Consider the following 21,948-nt stretch of genomic DNA (forward strand, 5'->3'; position numbering starts at 1 on the left):
AACAGGAGAGAGTGGTCAGTGAGGGCTTCGAAGGTGTAAGGGTTGTTTGTCCACAATGATGCCTGGTTCTAAAAGACATCGCAAAATGGTAGTCTATCAGAAGTGATGTTGTGTTTATGGTACTCCATTTTAAAATTAATCTACTCAATAGTTTTTAGACTAAAACCATTCAACCAATGTCAGAAACCCAATTTAAAGTTTCCTTTTTATTTTTGAAGAGAATATGGGGTGCAGGCTAACACAGCTCCCAAAAGCAATATTCTTTACTGTGTACAGTAAATCATCAGTTTTCTATCCCATCAGTAAACTAAGAAGTTGGCAGAAGATAACGCAGTGCTCTCTTCAGAGAAAAGATTCTTGTTAACTTATGTTCTTATCTTCTATAAAAGTGTGTGGCTTTTTTTGCTCATTGTTGCTCTTGAAAGGATAGTATCGTCCACTTAACACAAGACAGTTAGGGATGTTTTTCTCTTATTTATCCTGAGGAAATCTAGTATATACATTGGCTGACTAGTAACTGTAGAGGTTGACAAGCCCCACTGAGGATGACCAAAAATGAAGGGAGCCATAGAAAGCAGTCAAGCACATATCTAGCTTCCTTAATGCAGCTTTATTTGACACTGGTTAAATTCAAACTCATTTTGCTCTGAGCAGTCTTCTTCCTTTTTTCCCCACCCCCATTCTACCCTCCATACTCTATAGGAAGCATCCTAGACATAGCTGAGAATAAAATGATTCTAATTGGATGGTTTTTGCCTGACCCAAATTGTCTTTGGCTTTTATATATTAAATGTTATTGCACAGTTCTCTCTTCATATCATAAGGAAATATGAAAAAAGTCCCCTCCTTTTTCTTGTTCCCTTTGAGAATAGCTAAGTACTAAAGGCAGAAGCACTCAGTACTGTCAACTTGCTGAATCAGGTTCTATGAAAGAGAGTCTGCGACCAGCCACGCATGCTGCCACTATTTCCTATCCAGTCTGCTGGGAGAGAGGCCGGGAGGCTTTTCTTTCTCCCAGCCTAGATATCAAGAAGCTGTTGAAGTGTCAGGGTTTTCCATTCTGCTCAGTACAGATGTTCCTATTATTGAGGAAGCCTCCTCTAAAGCTGTCAGTCAGAATGACAGGAGTTCACCAAAGACCTCTGAAGGTCAATGAATTTCACATTAGGGTTGAGACTACTATGGTCAGCATTTGAACATGATAGATGGTGTGAGCTGGAGCATTAACTCTACCCAACCCACCCTCCCCCCACCCCATGGGCACTGGGTTCTTTTCTGCATGTAGACAAAAGCTTTGAATTTTAATTGTATTATTTCTACCCATAAACATCCCATTAAATAGCAGTATACACAATATTGTGCAAAACCTTGCATCCAATTCAAATAAAATCAAGGGGGAATTTTACAACGGTTGGATTTATTTTAAAATAGAGCTTCCATAACTAGAAATAAAGACCACTGGCTACAGCTTTTGATGATTACAAACAATGGTTGCATTTGGTAGACTATGAGCTAGATGACCCGTAATATCCTCCCTAACTTAATATTTTATGTAAAATGAAAGATTATGTGGTAATGTAAGATGTGTTTATTACATCTTCAAAAGATTATTCAAAAGATGATTGTTAAAGAGACATCCTAAATTGTACAAAGTTTCCTGACTTCTCACATGTCAGATGCAGAGAGAGCAGAGTGAATGTAGTCCTGTGTCTGTGTATCAAGGTGTGTGTATTGTTTTATGTAAAGTTTCCCTGTACGGAGGAATTATTTTAAATGCCAATATTTTTTTCCTTGAAGGAACTTACACTTATGTTGTTGATCAAATATGGAAGAAGAATTAGTGTTTTTCAAATACATCTAGTATGGAATTAACCCCTCCCCATTCCACCACCCTCGGGACAATTTCTACCTTTTTAAAATATAAAAGTAAATATTACCTGAGATACTATTGGCTGAAATGTCATAAGAAGTATACACTGTACTGCCGCAATCATGGGATCAGAGCACAAAGACTGGGATATATCTTGCAATAGCACTTGGGCTCACGGTAGATGGGTACCTCACTCCCACCCTGTACCAGGAGTACCGCTACCTCCACCTGCTCCCTGTGTATCTCATACAGCACAGCCATTGATCCCTCCAATACCTTCAGCTGCCTCTGAAAACAACAAGCTTTTCATCATCTTTCTTCAACACTGATCGACCGGGGGTAAAGCTGAACAGAAACTGGGAGAGGACTACTACAGAGTAAGGCAGTGTTCATGGACTGACACTACTGGGTTTGGGGAAGAAAAAAATGTGCAGCTAGAAATCACTCTGGAGGTCTGAAGAACTATTTAGAGAAGGACTAGCTTTTCTTCAAGCATGTGCTAGCATAGAAAAAATCTGGACTAGAAGTCAGGAGACATGGAACCTAGTTGTGGCTTTCTCATCAGTTTAGGTGTCTTCCCATTGGAAAGTAATAGTTCTGGCCATTGATTCCTGAAATAGTCATAGTTTGCTAAATTATGCTGCAGTAACAAACAACCCCCAAATTTCAGTGGCTTACAAAAAGAAGCTTGACTTTTCAGTCAGGCTACACATCAGCTGCTCATCACCTACAGCTGTGTTCCACTTAAGGCTCCAGGCCTGAAGGATCAGCCCCATGTGGGACATGCAGCAGAGGGAAAAGAGCAATGGTAGAACCACATGATGTGTTTTAAAGCTTCTCCTCACATTCCTTTGGTCAAAGGAAGTCACATGGCCAAGCCTGCCTTAGGGGGACAGGAAGTACACTCCTCCCACAAGGAGGGCACCCAGGAGAAGCCCTGAGAAGACAGACCCAGTGGAGAGGGACAGCACAGTGCCTGGAAACTGAAAGCACTGATCAATGATTTGTAAAGCTTCTTCCAGCTCCAAAATTACAAATTTTAATTCATGAGTTAGAAATGACAATAATTCATTTAGATGCAGAAATATTTTACCAGGAGATAAGAGACTGGTTCAGAGATGACCCAGTCCAAGAATGGGCTGAACTCCTGCATGAATCAGTAGTTTACATATGCATATAAAGGTTTTATATTTAAATTCCTTCAACTATTGATATTTCTGAAGCAAGTTCTCACCCTTTCAAAATTTTTGTTTGATATTTTGAAGAATACATAAATAACAGTCCTTTACATATGTGTAGTAATTTACAGCTGGCAAAGTACTTTTACATGCATCTGTTCCTGTCTCATCTGTTCCCCATATGGCCAAATTGACCATGTTTGTTTATTTACTCTGTATTCCCTGGAGTATGTCCAGAACAGTATCTAGCACATAGTAAGCACTCAGTAATTTTCTGGGGGATGGGGCAGAACTACCTTTGTAGGGAGGCTAGTGGATGCAGTTATGGGCCTGGAGGAGTGTATCCTAACACGAGGAAAATGCCGAGTGGTGGTAGAAATGACCAGGCAGGAAATCAGAAAAGCTTCTCTTTGTATCTGTACTCAGCTCACATGGAGATGGGGAGGGTGAAATGAGATGAGATGTTAAGCTTTCTGAAAATTTCAAAATTCTAACGTACATTTTAGATGTTAGGCCATTGTACATTTAATGTACATTTAGTATGTTAGGCCATTGTAAATTGGATAGACCAATCAACATTTCTTCCAAGGGAAAAAATATGTGAAGGATAAAGATTTTCTTCTATATGTCAGCCACTTATATTACTTTACATATAGTGATGTATTTAATCCTCAGAGCATCCCTTTGAGATAGGAATTACTATAATCTCTGTTTTAAGATAAGAATATCGAGGCACAGAGAAACTTAGTAGTTGGTGCAAGGACTCTAGCTCGTAAGTGGTGGAGTTGGGATCCAACTCAGTCAGACTCCAGAATTTGTAACAGGTGATTCCCATCTTTGCAGAGGTCTTATATAGCCATCTTTCCTGTAGAAAGATAATATATTGGAAAGACTGTACTAGTTTCAGAAAGTATGCAGTAAGCATCCACCTGTGCCAGTTAGTTTCACATGAGTCATCTAATTTAATCCTCACCTAACCCTGTGTGGGGGGAAAAGGTATTTTTCCCATTTTACAAGTCAGGAAGCTCAAGCACAGAGAGTTTACCTTGCCCAAAGTCACACAGTCAATGTTCCATGTAGAATTTGATTCTGAGTGCTCTGTCTCCAAAGCAACATTTTAAAAAATGCTTTAACACACTGATTATCAAATCTCTTCTACCAACTAAAAATGTTGCAATCCTTATTCAGCAAGGTGAATAGCAAAGGAGTTTCTCAACCTCCTTGCTCTTCATTTAAAGACTAGTGGTTTGCTTTTATTTTGTTGGCACTTAGAGATCCTCTGATGAAAGCCATCCATGCCCATTTGTGTTCTAGCTTCTGTCTCTATGATCCCTGCTGGGTTTAGACATAGCTTTTAGTAATCCCACCAAATCAATCCCTGCTGACCAGCCTCAGGGGTCATGGTAAAATACTTAAGGGATTCTCATCTATTGAATCTTCTCATCAGGCAAACATTCTAACTTCTTTGAAGAAGAAATGTAATTTTGCATCCTGCTGAGGGATAAAATAGAACTAAATTGTATTTGAGTGGAGAATGCTATTATCATTTTAGGGTTTTGATTACCAAAATAAGGAATATCTCCTAAGTCTAAGGTTGCCTTAGAAGATCACTGACATTCCAGATAGTTTTCTTTCAAACCAACAGCACTGAATTTATCTTCAATTTTCTCCACTATTCCCATCTCTCAGAATAGCTATCTTCTGTTTATTATTTATTTTCTAGGAACTCCATTATGTTGCTTAAGATCACTGAATTCAAGATGATAGAACTTTTTTTTTTTTTTTTTTTTGTACACACAGAAGGGGATGCATGTGAGCAGGAGCAAGGGAGATGTGGCTTTATTAGTAACCAGCTTCCTATGAGTTAATGCAGTGCACTACAATGTGTCCAGAGACCTAGGCTCCAGGCATCAGATCTGCTGATGAGGCTGACACTTGACCTTTTAGGGGCTTGATTTACTTGTGTGTAGGCACAGGATGGTCAGATGGAAAGCTCTCTGAGAGCAGTGACCTTGATGCTTTTTCCATTTCTGTATCTACAGCAACTTGAGTCATGTAGTCACTAATAATGGAAGTCCACAAATACCTGTTGAATGAATGGTTAAATGCCCTACCCACCCAAAAAAAAAAAAAAAAAAGAAAGAAAAAGAGAAAGCCAAGCCTGACATTTAAGACCCCCTGATTTGTCCTACTCCTTTTTCAGCCTCACTTCCTGCCTGCTACTTTGGGCACAGGGCAAACTCATAGGTCCAAGATCATGCCACTCTATGTCTTTGTTCATGCCCTTTTTTCCACCTGCCTACTCCCGTTACTATCAGAAGCCCTGATTATCATCCAGGGGTCAACTCCAGACCACTTCTTCTGAGACATTTGTTTCTAGAGATCTTGTGTTATTCATTTATTCATTCCACAGATATTTATTAACTAACACTCAACTAACTGTGTAGCAGCCAGTGTGCTAGGGCTTTACATGAATCATCTCGTTTGATCCTCACAGTAATCCAATGTCTATTTATTCTTTCATTTAACCAGTATTCATTGAAAGCATGTTAGTTAACACACCCCGTTGTAAATGCTGGAGGTTGAGCAGTGAGAACATTAGAAAACATCCCACCCCCCAGGGCTTATATTCTAATGGAGACGCACAAGGTTGGAAACAAGTACAAAAATAAATGAACAAGATAATTTCACATAATGATAAGCCATTATGGAACTAAAAGTTGCTGATGTGAAAGGGAATGACAAGAGTGGGGAATTAGAATTAATCTAGATGGTAAATTCCTCAAGGGCAGTTTTACATCTTATGCATCTATGCGTTACCCAGTGACCAGCCCAGTGGGTCATACACTCTGGCCATTCAAAAATCTTAGAGAATAGAACTTTGAACCGAGTGATCTGTAAGATCCCTTCCAACTCTAAAATTGTGCTGCTGAGAATAAGAAATAGGTACAAGGTTTAAGTGTGAGACATGAAGTATTCCTAAAAAAAACCCATATGCAGGGAATATCTCAGCTAATCCTTGAACCTGGGCAACAATTTAGTCAGCTCTCACTTTTCCCAATCCAGTAGAGAAGAAGCAGTAGTTTACCCAAGCCCTAGAGTATTTTCCCTTTGACTTTGGAATGCATTGTATTTTTTTCTTTGGCAGCGAAAATACCTTTGTAATTATATTTGGCTTAGATGAATGCAGCAGTGAATTCTTAAAGTACATAGCATGTGATAATACAAAAAGGTATATAGCAGGAAGCAAAGGAGAGCCAATCTGGGATTAAAATTTTGCTGTGCAAAGCCTAGTGTTTTCACTCACTGGAACTGCTGATGAATACTGCTAATGTAATGACAAGCAAAAGTTAACTGATGATAACCAAAAGTAAAAAGGAATTGTAAAATCCCATGAATACAAACTGATAGGATTCAGATTGCAAGATCTCTCGTCTAAACACCTTTTGTCCTATTCAAAATGATTTTCCCAACCAGCGGGAGAAGACTTTGAGCTGTTTATTCAGGAGTGATGATGAAGTTATATGGGCTGAGTTGCACATCTGTTCCTAGGAGGCCTCCTTCACTGGCTTTAACCAGAGTCTGGCCAGAGTGTTGAGTTTTTCCCTGGGTGAAGCTTTACCAGCCTTAACAGGATGAAGCTCACGACCTGTGTGTTTGGTGGTCAGCTCATAACGCAGACAGCAAGCCTGCTTTAGAGATCTGAAACCTGCAAACTGCTTTGATTAGTTGCTAGTTGAGTGGGGAGTGGAAAGAGGAACTGCAAGGTCAAGAATGTGCTAATCTCACCTTTGTGAAGTGTAATTTGCAGGGGGATGGGTACTACCCCTTTGTTTCAAACTTTACAGTAACCAATTCTCCAGTTTAACCACATAAATGAGTGTGGAAACCCCCTTACAGTCAGGTCAAGAAAAAGGTTGTCCTTTGAATTAACTGTTATTTCATTTACATAGTTCTATGATAAAAACATGTGTATTAAATATTTCACATTCAGTGTAGCCTATAGTGCCAAGTGATAATTATGATGCGTTGCAGCACCAGTGAAAGCATACTGGTCGAGTGTAAGGATAAGGATTAATGTGTACAGGAAAAAATGTGTCACCAAGAACACAAAGTCACCTCCCTAGGCAATATTTATTTTTTAAAGAGAATGAACAGCTTTTTTTGTTTGTTTTGTGCGGTACTCGGGCCTCTCACTGTTGTGGCCTCTCCCGAGCCAGGCTCCAGACGCGCAGGCTCAACAGCCATGGCTCACGGGCCCAGCCACTCCACGGGACGTGGGATCCCGGACCGGGGTACGAACCTGTGTCCCCTGTATCGGCAGGCAGACTCTCAACCACTGCGCCACCAGGGAAGCCCAAGAATGAACAGCTTTTTGAATGTTTTATGCATGTCTTGCCCTGATTCTTTTATAAGGTGTCCCCCTTTATAAACCTGTCACTTGCTGAATAATGTTTCACCAGTGCTCTTTTTTCCTGGTAGTATGACAAGCTGTGTTGACTATTGAACTTTAAATGGTATTTTCTCCTTAAAGTAAAATCTTAGGAGTTTTAATTAGCAATGCAATAATTTGAGTTCATAGAGGAAATGCTTTTAGCTAAAGGATTTTTGTGATATGGCCTTAATCTTCATAGTGTTTGTAATTCCCATTTTCCTTAATATTTGTCTTAATAATGTAACTAGCTTTTGGCCAAGATGAGGATAATCCATTTATATAACACCATTAAAGTACAGAGGAGTTTAGTAGTTCGTAGGAGTGTGAATTTCAGCACAGAGTCATCCAATCAAAGTCAAATGGTTTCTCAAATTTTGAGTTTGAAACAGTACTTCCTCCCTCAACAAAAACTAAAACAAAACAAAAAACAAAGTGTGCTCACTGTGTACCAGGCATTGTGCTAAGTGCAAGGAAATGAAAATACGAATAATTCAGGTCAGTATTTCTTTTCTTCATTTCAAACTTGTAATTTTCCTGAGGTAGAAAAGTAATTTCCTCAGCCATCCATTTTCGCTTGGTAGTGAAAATAATCTTTAAGATTAGCTTAGCACTATCAAAAGCACAATCTTTAATAATCTTCAGGCTACTGGTGAACCAAACCAAATGTTCTTTTTGAAATGCATTTAAGGAATGTATGAAAACCTGTACTTAGCACAAATCAAGTGTATTTGTTTATCTTATAAAAGGATTCTTTATAAATGAAAGTAGGAATAGTTCAGCAGAGGTGAAAGAGCATGAAGAATCAGCCTCAAATTCAGGTATCCGTGGAGCCTCTTAATAACCAGGCTTGATTTCATGGGCAGATTCCTTAAGTACCTTGTCTCCCTACTTTCTCATCTCTTAAAGCTACAGAAATGATGAGTGGGATAACGTATGTAAAGGGTTTCCTATAGTGCTGGTCACATAATCTAGGCTCCATAAAAAGCAGCTGTTGCTACAAAACAATTAATCATAGGGTTTTCTTAATATTAAACAACTTTATTGTGTTTACAAGAGCTATTCACAAAATTTAAATCTGTACGAGCTTTTCAGCAACACATTGCAGAGAGACCTATGGCAGTACTTTTCGAGATGTAAATTAAATGTTCATTTATCATCTGTGTGTACCAAGCACAGTGAAAGCTATTAGCAAGGTTGTATCTTGCAATTTACAATTTTCTGTGCAGCCCTTTGCCAAGACGTCCTTGTTTGGCAAACACAGGCTTTAACCACCTTCTTCACCTTCTGTTTCTCCTCTCTTAGATCCTTACGTTTTCCTCAAGTCATAGTACATAAACAATAATTGCAGGTTGTTCACCCTTTTTCTATTTGAAAACACACCTCCAGAACTTCTTTAGTTCTCAAGACAACTCTCATGACCTATTCTCTGCTTGTCAGAGGAACTTTCTTATTTACCGTTGGACTGGTGTTTGCTCTAATTTTTGCTTATCCTATTGAGAGCAACTTCCCAGACTAAATTTCGTCTGAAGAAATCAGAAACTATAAAAAGTTTTTTATCTTATAAGAAGAAAAGTGAACTTTTAAAAAATATCTTGACATTAGCATCAAGAATACATGGATGCAGCCGCATAGCACAGGGAGATCAGCTCGGTGCTTTGTGACCACCTAGAGGGGTGGGATAGGGAGGGTGGGAGGGAGGGAGACACAAGAGGGAAGAGATATGGCAACATATGTATACATATAACTGATTCACTTTGTTATAAAGCAGAAACTAACACACCATTGTAAAGCAATTATACTCCAATAAAGATGTTAAAAAAAAAGAATACATGGATGATTAGTTGATGAATCCTAGAAGTTTTAAATTAAAACATTATACATACTTTATTGTTACTAATGATAAATGAAAAAGTGGTAAAATTAACTCTTAAATCAGTGGAAATCTGCAAGTATGTCTTATCTCTGAGAGATATGTGTTACTAAAGGTATATTTATTTTATATAAATTATATTTCCAATAACAGATGACTCATGCTCACAGCTTCTTATAACTCTAAGTATATATGTTATTAAATTTCACAGGCAAATTCTCTAACTTTGAAAGATGCTCTTTGATTCTTAATTATTATGATTTTAACACCTTTATTGGAGTATAATTGCTTTACATTGTTATGTTAGTTTCTGCTGTATAACAAAGAGAATTATCTATATGTATACATATATCCCCATATCCCCTCCCTCTTGCGTCTCCCTCCCTCCCACCCTCCCTATTCCACCCCTCTAGGTGGTCACAAAGCACCGAACTGATCTCCCTGTGCTATGCGGCTGCTTCCCACTAGCTATCTATTTTACATTTGGTGATTCTTGTTAATTATTGATCCTTGAATTCTTGATATCCTTGTGTTACCTGTTGTTGCCAATAAAAGCTGGCATCCAACCAAGGCTTTTCCCTTAATACTTGTAAAAGAGCTGGTTTGATGATGAGCATATAATGAAATATACTTGTAAAGGTTTGGTTGGATCACAGAGTTTGATTGAACCTGAGTTTTCAATACTTGCTTTATTCTATTCCTATGAACACTAGGACATCGATGTATCATTTCCACATATATTGCTTGGACTGCATGCCAGAAATTCATGTATTGGAATGTCAAAAGTCCTTGTTTTAAAGGATCTCACCCATAGAGTGATCCTAGGGCACAGGGCTCCAAGTTTAGCATTATTTGAATTTCCCTCAGTGGGTCATGAACTGAGCAGAGTGTCATGAAATGAAGAATTCACTGAAGGAATAAATGTTGTAGTGTATTTGCTCGTTATTGTTTTATGAATCATGACAAATCCCTCTGTGTTTCTTTTGCATTTCAAAAGAAACACCTTTAAGCATTAATTCAGTCAAGAAGCACAAATATAATAAGGAGAGATATTTCTTTAATTTTTGAGCAAACAGTAGAAGATTTTCAAAATTAGGGAAATCTTTTAAAAGTTTTCCAAAATAAGTCATCCTTGGTAAGTTAAAGATTGTTTTGATTGAATACTTTTTAAAAACCCCAAGTAACTGCATATGTTTTGTTTTAAGAAATGGTAGAATACGACCTCTGAGCAATGAACAGTTCATGGCTCATCTACTCACATACAGCATAATCACCTAGGATAAAAATGAACAGCCGTCCTCTGTGAGATCCAGGAACAGGTGGTACAACTAATCATCCCAAATGTTTGGAATACTGGCCTGGCAACAAGATTCAAAAGACAAGTGTCCCCAGCTCCACTATAAAGGGACAGGAGAAGGATTCTTTTGCACATCCAGTGCAGGAACTCGATGAATAAATGTGTGCAAGCTTGCGTTGGGAGAGGAATAAGTAGGTTATTCACTTATTAGCTTGTGATATACCACCTGCCCTCTGGGATGGGCTCAAGGTGACTGACGGCAAGTAAGGGTTATCTGGAGATACCCTTTCTGAACATGGAAATTCCCATTCATATTGTAGACTTTAATAGAATAGATTATTATTGAAAATATTCATTACCTATAATGCTATTTTATCCCCAGCTGTGTTTGCTTTCAGCCTGTGGGCAAACTGTCCACAAACAGAGCCAGATAAATGCCTGTCTGACCCTGAGCTGACTTCATATTTCTGTGGCTGTTTTTAAAAACTGCATATTTCTGAGAAATAACAAGGTCCTGTTGTATAGCACAGGGAACTATACTCAATATCCTGTAATAAAACATAATGGAAAAGAAAAATAAATAAATAAAAAAGAAGGAAAGAAAGCAACAATAACAAAAAAATGAAATAAAATAAAATTATACTGCTTCAAAAAGAACTGCATATTTCTGTGGCCATTTTTAAAAACATCAAAGTTTGTGCTGCATTAGCCATGGTTTAGGTGGAACCAAATGTGATCATTCTAGAACAATTCTTTATTATTCTATCTTTGAACAATTCTCTATTTAGCAATTGGTGAGAAACATTTCTGTAAGAAGGCTCTTATTTTCCACCAGGGACTACATGGGTGATACCATTCAATCTAATAATATAACATATAAGGCTTTAGGTAAATGATGACATGCATACCACCCCCACCCCCCAGTCAATTTTTTCTTTCCCACTGTTTCAGTCCTGGTGCAATCAGATAATCTGTACATTCTTCTAGCAAAATTGTATTTTTTAACCTTTTGATTTATGAGTTTATTTTACTTTAAGGATAGTAACTGTTTATCTGTTGTATCTGTTACCAGTATGATTGGTAGTTTGTCATTATGCTTTCAGTTCTGTTTTTGGTATTTTTTGGATTTATACAATGACTTATGTATGTGAGGTGTATCCATTTTTATGTTTTCCGACTTCAGCATTCATGCTTAGAAATATCTCTTCCACGCTACAATTATATAAATATTTATCTGCATTTTATGCAGTACTTTTAAGATTTTATTTTTACATACCTCCCCAACTTTCTAGTCTATAACACTTTTTCTTATACAAACCAAACTATGCATACTAAGCTGTTTAAAAAGTGAAGATCTGAGAATCATATCTATGTTTTCAATACTACTCCAAATAGTAAAATGCAGAGAATGAGGGAGTTTCATTTCAAAATGCCAAATAATGAGTTTCACTGCCAACATATAATTAGGAACTATTTTAATGTGAGGACATGAGCTGAAAGTAAGTTATTATAATTTATAGTGATATAAATTAATTCTTATTAGATTAAGGCAGTGCAGATTAAGATGCCTATAATTATAGAATGATACATGTCATTATTTGGTGGATTGGAAAGAGCATGTGACTAAGACATACACAATAGCTTATTGAGTTCTAGTCCTGACTCCAGTAATAATTAATTAGTTTGGGGATGATGGGTCACTTTCTCTTTGACCATCAGTTTGCTTGTCTCTCAAGTGAGGGCATTGGACCCTAGATGACCTCAGTAAGGTACCCACAGCACCAAAGGGCTAAGATTCCTACATGGACTGAGGGAACAAAATAGCCAAAATATCAGCTCCTTTCTTCTAGGATGGAACATACTGCCTTTCAGGAGCAAGAGCTAAGGAAATCAAGGGCTGAATTTGTCCTGACTTCTTGGACCTAGCAAACAGTTCTCTCTCCTCAGAAGAATGGGACATAGCTTACTGGAGTTTGCTGTAACAAAGAACAAAAATATGTTTTTGTAAGCTGGACTGTTTTGATACATTTTAAATGATTATTCACTGTTCCATTTTAGCATTTCTTAAAGTAATGCTAAGGGCAGTGCCTTTCAGCACCCATGAAAAAGGAGTTTGTCTTTCATTAAACTGCAGCTCGAAAAACTAGCAGTCTACGCAGGATGATATTAAAAGTATGTAACAAATAGTATGACATAGGCACCAACTGCTCAGAAAGGACTCTGGTTATAAACTACAGATCTTCCTCAACTTCTGACAAGGTTGAAACCTGTTGAAAATATCATAAGTCGAAAATGCATTTAATACACCTCATCTACCAAACATTGTAGCTTAGCTTAACCTACCTTAAACATGCTCAGAACACACATTAGCTTATTGTTGGGCAAAATCATCTAACACAAAGCCTATTTTATAATAAAGTGTTGAGTATCTCATGAAATTTATTGAATACTGTACTGAAAATGAAAAACAGCATGACTGTATGGGTACAGAATGGTTGTAGTGTGTTGGTTGTTTACCCTCGTGATCTCGTGGATGACTGGGAGAGAGTATACCCATACCACATATTGCTAGTTGGGGAAAAGATCAAAATTTAAAGTGCAGTTTTTACTGAATGCATATCACTTTTGCACCATCATAAAGTCGAACCATCTTAAGTTGAGGACCATCTGTATTGCTTGCCTATACTGGGGGGTAGCAGCTGAACGTCTTTCCTGAAAGCACGCTGGGGACCAGAGAAATTGGAGTCTGTACCAAAATTAGCTAGGAACTTGGGATAGAATGGAGAACAATAAACAAGGTCCCTGCCATTCAAGAGCATACTTTCTAGTTGGGGAAAGAGATAATCAGCAATAAAACAAATACAAAATCATTTCTGTTCATCATAAATGCTTTAATGAAGATTAAGTTGGTTACGTGAATAGAGTGACAAAGAGTGGGAGTATTTTAAATAGAGCGTTCAAAGGTCGTTCTCTAAATATATGATACTTGAACAGAGAACCAACTGATGAGGAACCAGTCACTGAAGACCTGGAGAAAGGGCATCCCAGCCAACAACAAATTTAGGTCCAAAGGGAGAAGAAGCTTGGAGTGTTATTTGAAAGATTGTAAGAAGGCCAGTGTAGTGAGAGGGGAGTTAGTGAGAATTGTAGAACATCAAATCAGAGAAGGACACCAGGAGATGAGGCAAGCAGTGGTCAGCTCTTATAAAACCAGATCCTGAGTGCAATGGAAAGCTATTGGACTGTTTTAAGCAGAAGACAAAAGTGACTTGATTTACAGTTTTAAAAGATATCAATGAAATAGAATCGAGAGCCAAGAAATAAATCAGTATCTCACAGTGGAATCAAGAATACTCAATAGAGGAAAAACAGTCTTCAAGAAATGGTGCTGGGAAAACTAGATATGCAAATACAAAAGAATGAAATTGGACCCCGATCTTACACTACTCACAAAAACTAACTAAATATAGATTAAAGACTTAAATGTAAGATCTGAAACCATAAAACTCCTAGAAGAAAACATAGGGGAAAAGCTCCTTGATATTGGCTTAGCAATGATTTTTTTTGATATGACAGCAAAAGCAAAGGCAATATATGTAAAAATAAGCAGTTGGACTACATCAAAATAAAAAGCTTCTATACAGCAAAAGAAACAATCAACAGAATGAAAATGCAACCTGTAGAATGGGAGAAAATATTTGCAAACTACGTATCTGATAAGAAGTTAATATCAAAAATATATAAAGAACTCATACAACTCGCTAGCAAAAAAAAAAAGAACCAAATAATCTGATTTAAAAATGGGCAGAGAACCTGAATAAACATTTTATCCAAAGGCATATAAATGGTCAACAGGTACATGAAAATTTGCTTACGATCACTAGTCATCAGGGAAATGCAAATCAAAACCACAATCAGATATTACCTCCCACCTGTTAGGATGACTATTATAAAAAAGACAAGAGATAACAACTGTTGTTGAGGATGTGGAGTAAAGGAAACCCTAATGCACTTTTGGTGGAAATGTAAATTGGTGCAGCCACTATAGAAAACAGTATGGAGGTTCCTGAAAAATTAAAAGTAGAACTACCACATGATCCAGCAATCCCACTTCTGGATATATATCTGAAGGAAATGAAATCACTATATTGAAGAGAGATCTGCAACCCCACATTTATTGCATTATTCACAATAGCTAAGACATTGAAACAACATAAGTGTCCATTGATAGATGAATGGATAAAGAAAATATGATATATATGTTATATATATTTTACATTTTATACGTATATATATATATATTTTTTTTTTTTTTTTTAACCACAATAAAGAAGGAAGTCCTGCATTTGTGACAACATGGATGGACCTTGAGGACATTATCCTGGGTGAACTAAGTAAAAAAAGATAAAAACTGTATGATCTCACTTATATGTGAAATCTTTATAAAAACAAATGAACTTCACATAGAAACAGAGTAGAATGGTGGTTGCTGAGGGGCAGAAAGGTTGGGGAAATGGTGAGATGTTGGTATGGACTTCTAGCTATAAGATGAATAAGTCCTAGGGATCTAATACATGGTGACTGCTGTATTGTGTACTTGAAAGTTGCTAAGAGAATAGATCTTAAATGTTCTCACCACACACTCTCTTTCACACACACGCACGTGCACACACACACACATACACACACACACACTTGTAATTATGTGGGTTGATGGATGTGTTAACCTTATTGTGGTAATCATTTAGCAATATATACATATTATCAAATTATCACATTATATACTTTAAACTTACACAATGTTTTATCTCAATTATTTCTCAATAAAGCTGGGAAAAAAAGATAATTCCAGCTGCCATGTGGAATGTGGACTCTACGGAGAAAGGTAGAAGCATGGAGAAAGTTAACAGGCAGTTGGCAGATTTACTGGTATCTTGGATTTGGGAGGTTATGGGGGAAGAGATGAGAATAATCATAGTGAGGATAGATTTAGAAAGTAAAATTGCTGTGTTCCTTCACATGGAGAGATTCTCCATTCAGGGCTAAAGTTTGGAGTTTCTGTATTTTATTTTTATAAGGGATATCATTCCCTTTTATAAGCTTATTTTAAATGTCATTTACATTCCCTTTTATAAGCTTATTTTAAATGTCATTTATAAATAATGGCAAACTTTTGAAATAAGGTAAAAGATAGTTGGTTTCTTTTAAATGTCTAATATTCATGTTCCTTAGAGAAGATAAATTTACATTTTATCTAGGATTTAATGAAATCCTTTATCATTTGTGCCTGTTAAAGTTTCTGGTTAGAATCCTGTAGCCCAGATAGTGAAGAAGATAGTCTTCAATGAATGGTGCTGGGAAAACTAGATATTTAAATGCAAAAGAATGAAATTGGACCCCTATCTTATAATACTTATAGAAGTTATATAGAACCTTCTACCAATCCTCTGCTTTATTCCTTTCCTGCTTTTCTATTGACTCCCTTTTTGGACTCTGTTCCATCTTTTTCCCTCAGGCATACAATTATCCAAGCTAGCTGTAATGATGTGAAAGATCACCACACAATTTGTACTGAGGAATGGGTTTTGCTGGTCCAAGCATTCCCAGAAGAAGGCTATGTGATAAAGAGCACACCATTTATCTCTCTGAGAATTGGTTTTCTAATAATTAAAATGAAGAGATTGGACTAGATAATCCTAAAAATTCTTTTCACTTCCAAGATTTTAAGATTGTCTCTTTTCTGATTTTCATATGTTGTTGATATAATCCATTACTTGCTTTAATTAATTACACAATGTTATGTACATCAGCCATCCTTATTCTGATGATTCCCAAATGTATATCTCAAGTTCAAGACTCGCTCATGAGGTCCATTCTCATGTAACAAATGGATTCCTGAACATCTTTACCTGGACATTGTATAAGCACCTCAAACACTTTATGTCCAACATGACTCATTAACTTTCCCCATCAACTTGCTACTTTTTATGTATGCTTTCCTCACATTGTCTAGATCTCTCTCTTTTTGACTGAGTCTTCTACTCCACCTTTCTTGCAAACAACCATCTACTTACTTATCCACTTATGAATCTACAAGACTCAGCTCCAGTCACCTCCTTATGCAAAATTTTTCTAAAGCCCACTTCCTCTGCATGTAGAATTTTTTACTGCCTGTGGTATCCTGATTAGTATTAGCACCTGCATGAGTTTGTTCACCTGTTTATGTGTCTACATTTTAAACTCCATGAGGGCAAGTATAGTTTCTTATTTCCTTGTGATTCTACCCTCAGCTTAGAATGTATCACAGTAGATGATTAACAAATATATAATGAATGAGTAAAAATGAAAATTCTCTGATCTGAGAATTGCTCATGTCTCAGTTTCTTATCTGGAATATGTTCTCCCACCAATAGTCTCTTCAAGACAGGGGGAAGCCATTGGCTTTCTTGCTTTTTTCACCTGTTTACCAGTTTATGAAGACTCATATAAATGCCAACCTCCATTTGTTTGCACACATTCTTCTGTGAGAATTCAGTGCCCTTTTCACATGTATTCTGTCTTGCAGGATGCAGAGACCACATTTTCTCTTTCTTTCCTCTCTTCCCTGAGGTTGAGATTAGAATAGTGATGTCCAGCCAGTTTTTAATAGATGTTCTTTCCTTGAAGCCCACATTTGCCTTAGTTCCCTCTGGTAAACAACTAAAATTTCTTCAACGTAGACATTTATATATAAACCAGTTTCATCATGAGCACTTAATAAATACATTTCCGGCTTCTCAAAATGCTAATGAAATTTAGACCTGATACTTAGCTTTCATTCAGTATACTTGGGTGTATAAGCTGTCAGATTTGAGTGGCTGAATTTTTTATCAGCATCATCTTAAAATACCTCCTACTCCCTGATCGGGCTGGAAGAAATTAACCAAGGTGATTTATTTCAGCAGTGTCAAGAAACCATCTGTGACTTGTAAAAGTGATAGGATCAGCTTTCCTTCCCATTATGTTTTTAAAACTTACTGCTACTAGGGTAATTAACATGAAACTTACAGACAAATCAGAAAGAAGTTTGCCTTATAAGAGAAGTTTCTTTCTCTGAGGTCACAAATCCTTTAAGACTTCTGAGGTAACTAACTTTCTCAGGTCTGCTCTCTACTTTCTTTTCTTGAGTGGGTAGTACTTTGTCCCTCCCATGGCCATTTTCTCCCCCCACCCCACCCGCCCAGTCTTCCTGACATTTCTTGATAGAGTCAGGAATAGCACTTTGTCAGTTAATTTATGTTTGAAAAGATCACAGATTGAAAGTGATGCAGAGCCTAGTTCAAACCAAATAACCATTAATACTGACAATAATTATCATTACTCTTTATTAAGCATTTTAAGTGCTAGTTATAATTACATAACTAATGCATTTAATTCTCAAAACAGCCCTGTAATTTAAGCATCCCATACCAGCCTTTTACAGAAGAGGAAGGGAGGAGAGTAGATTTCCTGAGGTCACACAGTCGGTAGATGGCTGAGTTAAAATTTGAACTCTTGGGCTTCCCTGATGGCTCAGTGGTTGAGAGTCCGCCTGCCAATGCAGGGGACACGGGTTTGTGCCCCGGTCTGGGAAGATCCCATCATGCCGCGGAGTGGCTGGGCCCGTGAGCCATGGCCGCTGAGCCTGCGCATCCGGAGCCTGCGCTCTGCAACAGGGGAGGCCACAACAGTGAGAGGCCCGCGTACCGCCAACAAAAACAAAAACAACAACAAAAAAGATTTGAACTCCTGTCCCCACATTTTTTCATTTTGCCAGTGTTTATAAGTAAATGTGAATGCAGTTGTCCATGTCTTGAATGACAAGGGTTCTTGAGGAGAGGTGCTTAAGACAGATGGTGACCTGTTCAGCAGTAATGTAGCCTGTATTCCTGTTGTCAGTTGGAAGAAGATTCAGATGGCTGAGATGAAACTGTGCATGTAATGAATTGAACAGAGGTTTGCCTTACTCGCATGGATGTTTCTTTGCCTTCTAGGAAGATTTCCAACCCGCAGCAGCCTCAGAGACCAATTGGGAATCAGTCACAAGCTCAATCTCAGTAAGTAATTTATTTTTCTGTTGCCTGCAAAGACAACTGATGAAGTAGTAGCTAAGGTCAACCCTGGGATGACTTCAGCTGCATGAAGTATCTATGGCTGGACCCAAAGCCGGGTCTCAAACATGATGTGTTCTTCCATTTCTTTTAGGTTATAGTGAGCTATGTCAGATGCCCTTTTTTCTCCTCTTTCAGAAAGGTTTCCAGGAAATGTCAGTACCCCTTGTAGGAACACGGGATAGACAATGACTTAAATATTTATCAATTTCAAAGGAGAACATTGCAACTAAAGGACTGTCCAGACATATCAAAGGTGTGAAACAGTTCAGGGCCCAAGCTCAGGTGGGGAATTTTGAAATAGTTTTTTGAATATTCCAGGGGACGCCGTTAACCTATGCATTTTCAAGGATCTTTTCAGATGTGAAAAATCCATGTTTATGGTAACATAACTTAAGTGCAAGCCAGGCTTGTGTTCTATTTGGCTTGGAAATAAAACATAACTCACCCTGAAACTATAAAATGGTTCATGCTCCATTTTTTTCCCTCCAGATTTAGTCATTTCCCAGTATTCTGTATACTTATCTACTTTGTACAGAAAGAGCAGACTTTGTTTTCACCAATCTTATGGGTAGCACTTACGTAGCAATAAACTGCAAGATAATAAATGCAGTTGTTCATTAAAAGATTAAGAGCATGGAGAAAGATTGTCCATGGTTCTAAGGTGGGTTAGTGTGGCTGAGTCAGAGTTGATTTTTTTTTTCCAGAAGTGATGTTCTATCTTTTGTTCTTGGAGGGAATTTTTAAAAATTCCCTCAGATGCCAGGATTTCTTCAGCTATGGATTCTGTGACTATTTAATTCACCTGGCGTGGCTGGTGAACTAGAACATGATCTGATCGAGATCAGTGAGGTCTCTAATGGTGATATTAAGAGTGTTTTGTTCGTTTCTGATGGTCAAGAATGCATGCTCTGAACCTAGCTGAGTATAGGCAATCATTGTCAGGAAGGTGAAAATTAAAATAAGGCAGGTAATACTGAGGAGCTGGGAGGCTAGGCAAGAGGTGTGGGCAGTTAGCAGCCCAAGACTGACAATTCAAGGTACATGCCAGTGGTAGCTTTTGCCATTCAGGACATAGTGATCTATTCTGTCAGGAGATCCTCTGGCTTCTCAAGTATCTTATACATGATAGCTCAGGGTTATCTAATCATTCCTGCCCAAAGGGCAGAAATCAAGTTTAAAGGACCCTTCACTGATTCAGGATAATCCAGGCCCTCTTAAAGACGATTGTCCTGTCCATTTGGTGCATCTGTGGAAGCTCAGCACTAGGTCCAAATCCATTGGAAACTCTTCTGGGTTGCGTTCCAAGTCCAGGTTCTGCTGAGTCCTCTAGGAAGAACAGGGAGACCTAGCTTCTTTTCTCAGCATTCTGATTTTCAAGAACCTTCTGGAGTAGGAGCAAGGGCCTTTGGACCTACCATTTACTTCTGTATAAACCATTATTTTTGTTGAAACCGGTTTACAGTTTTCAGAACATTTTTACAGATTTTTATCATTACTTTAAAAGTAATTCACTTAGCTTTAAAATTGATTTTACAAACATAAAACAAAAGCTGAATGAGATCAAATTTACAGTGCAATTGAAAGAGGCACACCCAACTAGTATTTCTCTCAAAAATAGTTCTTATATAATTGCCTCGGAAACAAAAATATTCTCTTGGGTTGATTAGATCACCTAGTCACTCATAAATATTTTCTTAAATATCATTAGTGTTTCAAGTCAAAACTTGAAAAGAGCAGTAAAACTCACACACAAGGACACTTTTACATTTTACCTACAGTTTGGATTTGCTCTTCAGACTAATGTTAGAAGAGACTAGACTCCCTCCTCCTCCTTCCTCAGAGCCATTTAAGTAGCTTATGCTTGTGTCTGAATGGCTTGATTAACATTCCTGCTTTTGTTTCAAAAAAGAGGGAAGAATTTTAATTTCAAAGCTTTCATATGCCACCATGCACCTAACTTTGGCCAGCTCATTTTGTTCTTAGACCCACATGATACAAAGCTAATTGTAAATCATCTGTTGTGTATGAGCCAGGTAGACTGTAGATCCAGACAATACAAAGTTGAATGGGAATTTGGAATTTTGTTACTGAATCATAAATTTAGCCGCCTTTAGCATAGGATGCCAAGAGGGATCTGAAAATCAAAAGTGATGTGCTTCAATCAGGGTTCAGCTTCTATGACACACACACACACACACACACACACACACACACACACACACAAACACACTCCAAGATTAAGGAGCTGGCCTGATACCTTCAGCAGTCTATCTCATGTCTCACACTCTACTCCCCAAACCCCGTCTGCCACCTACTCCCTTTCCCTACAAGGCGTGTTTGAAATCTCCTAAATTACACCAATGGTAGGTTATGCTTTTATAAAACCTCTTAGTTTTGCTAAAGACAGACTGTCCCCCTAAGAGCAAGTGATCCTTTTGGGGACTTTTGGATCTTGATTGGCTAAAAAGAAAATGTGTCACCTGAGAGTGTACTGTCTGGGACTCTATAATGCATAGGCATATTATTTCTCAATAGGAATGCAGCTGAGTTTCAGAAATGCAAGTTTTCGTTAATCTCTATTTTTCCTGTAGAGATATGAGATATTTGCCCTTGGGGGATCTTATTTGTTTGGCAGTTTCTTTAAAGACATTTAGAAATCATTGGAGACTAAGTGCTTTCCATTTCCTTGTTAATGGGTCATGAAGTTTTACAGAGATGTTTGCTACATGACTCGTTTACCTCTAGATTTTACATGGGTTAGTGAAGTAAGTGCTTGGAAACTTAAGTGGGGGTGTATTCCATGGCAAAATACATAATCCCTTCCAGACTTTTAATGATGTTGCATTCCCCATTTGAAGAGTATTCCTGAGAATGTTTAAATGGCAGCTGGGATCCCTCACAAACTATAGCACTTAAAATGCACACACACATGGGGAGGGGAAAGGGGAAGCTGGGACGAAGTGAGAGAATGGCATGGACATATATACACTACCAAATGTAAAATAGATAGCTAGCGGGAAGCAGCCACATAGCGCAGGGAGATCAGCTCAGTGCTTTGTGACCATCTAGAGGGGTGGGATAGGGAGGGTGGGAGGGAGACGCAAGAGGGAGGAGATATGGGAACATATGTATATGTATAGCTGATTCACTTTGTTATAAAGCAGAA

The 21,948-nt window shown here is 37.8% G+C and overlaps 1 protein-coding gene across 2 annotated transcripts in view; it reads left to right on the top strand.

Moving 5' to 3' along the window:
• The window catches only part of PDGFD (platelet derived growth factor D), a 236,480-nt gene that overhangs the window by 186,987 nt on the left and 27,545 nt on the right, over nt 1–21,948 (top strand). For both annotated transcript variants that reach the window (XM_029208291.1, XM_029208292.1), the window contains exon 4: nt 18,663–18,725. In XM_029208291.1, the coding sequence (XP_029064124.1) occupies nt 18,663–18,725 (63 nt within the window). The remainder of the gene's footprint in view (nt 1–18,662; nt 18,726–21,948) is intronic.

Source organism: Monodon monoceros, unplaced genomic scaffold (assembly GCF_005190385.1).
Source record: "Monodon monoceros isolate NGI ecotype Baffin Bay Population unplaced genomic scaffold, NGI_Narwhal_1 Super_Scaffold_7, whole genome shotgun sequence".
In the NCBI taxonomy this organism is placed as follows: domain Eukaryota; kingdom Metazoa; phylum Chordata; class Mammalia; order Artiodactyla; family Monodontidae; genus Monodon; species Monodon monoceros.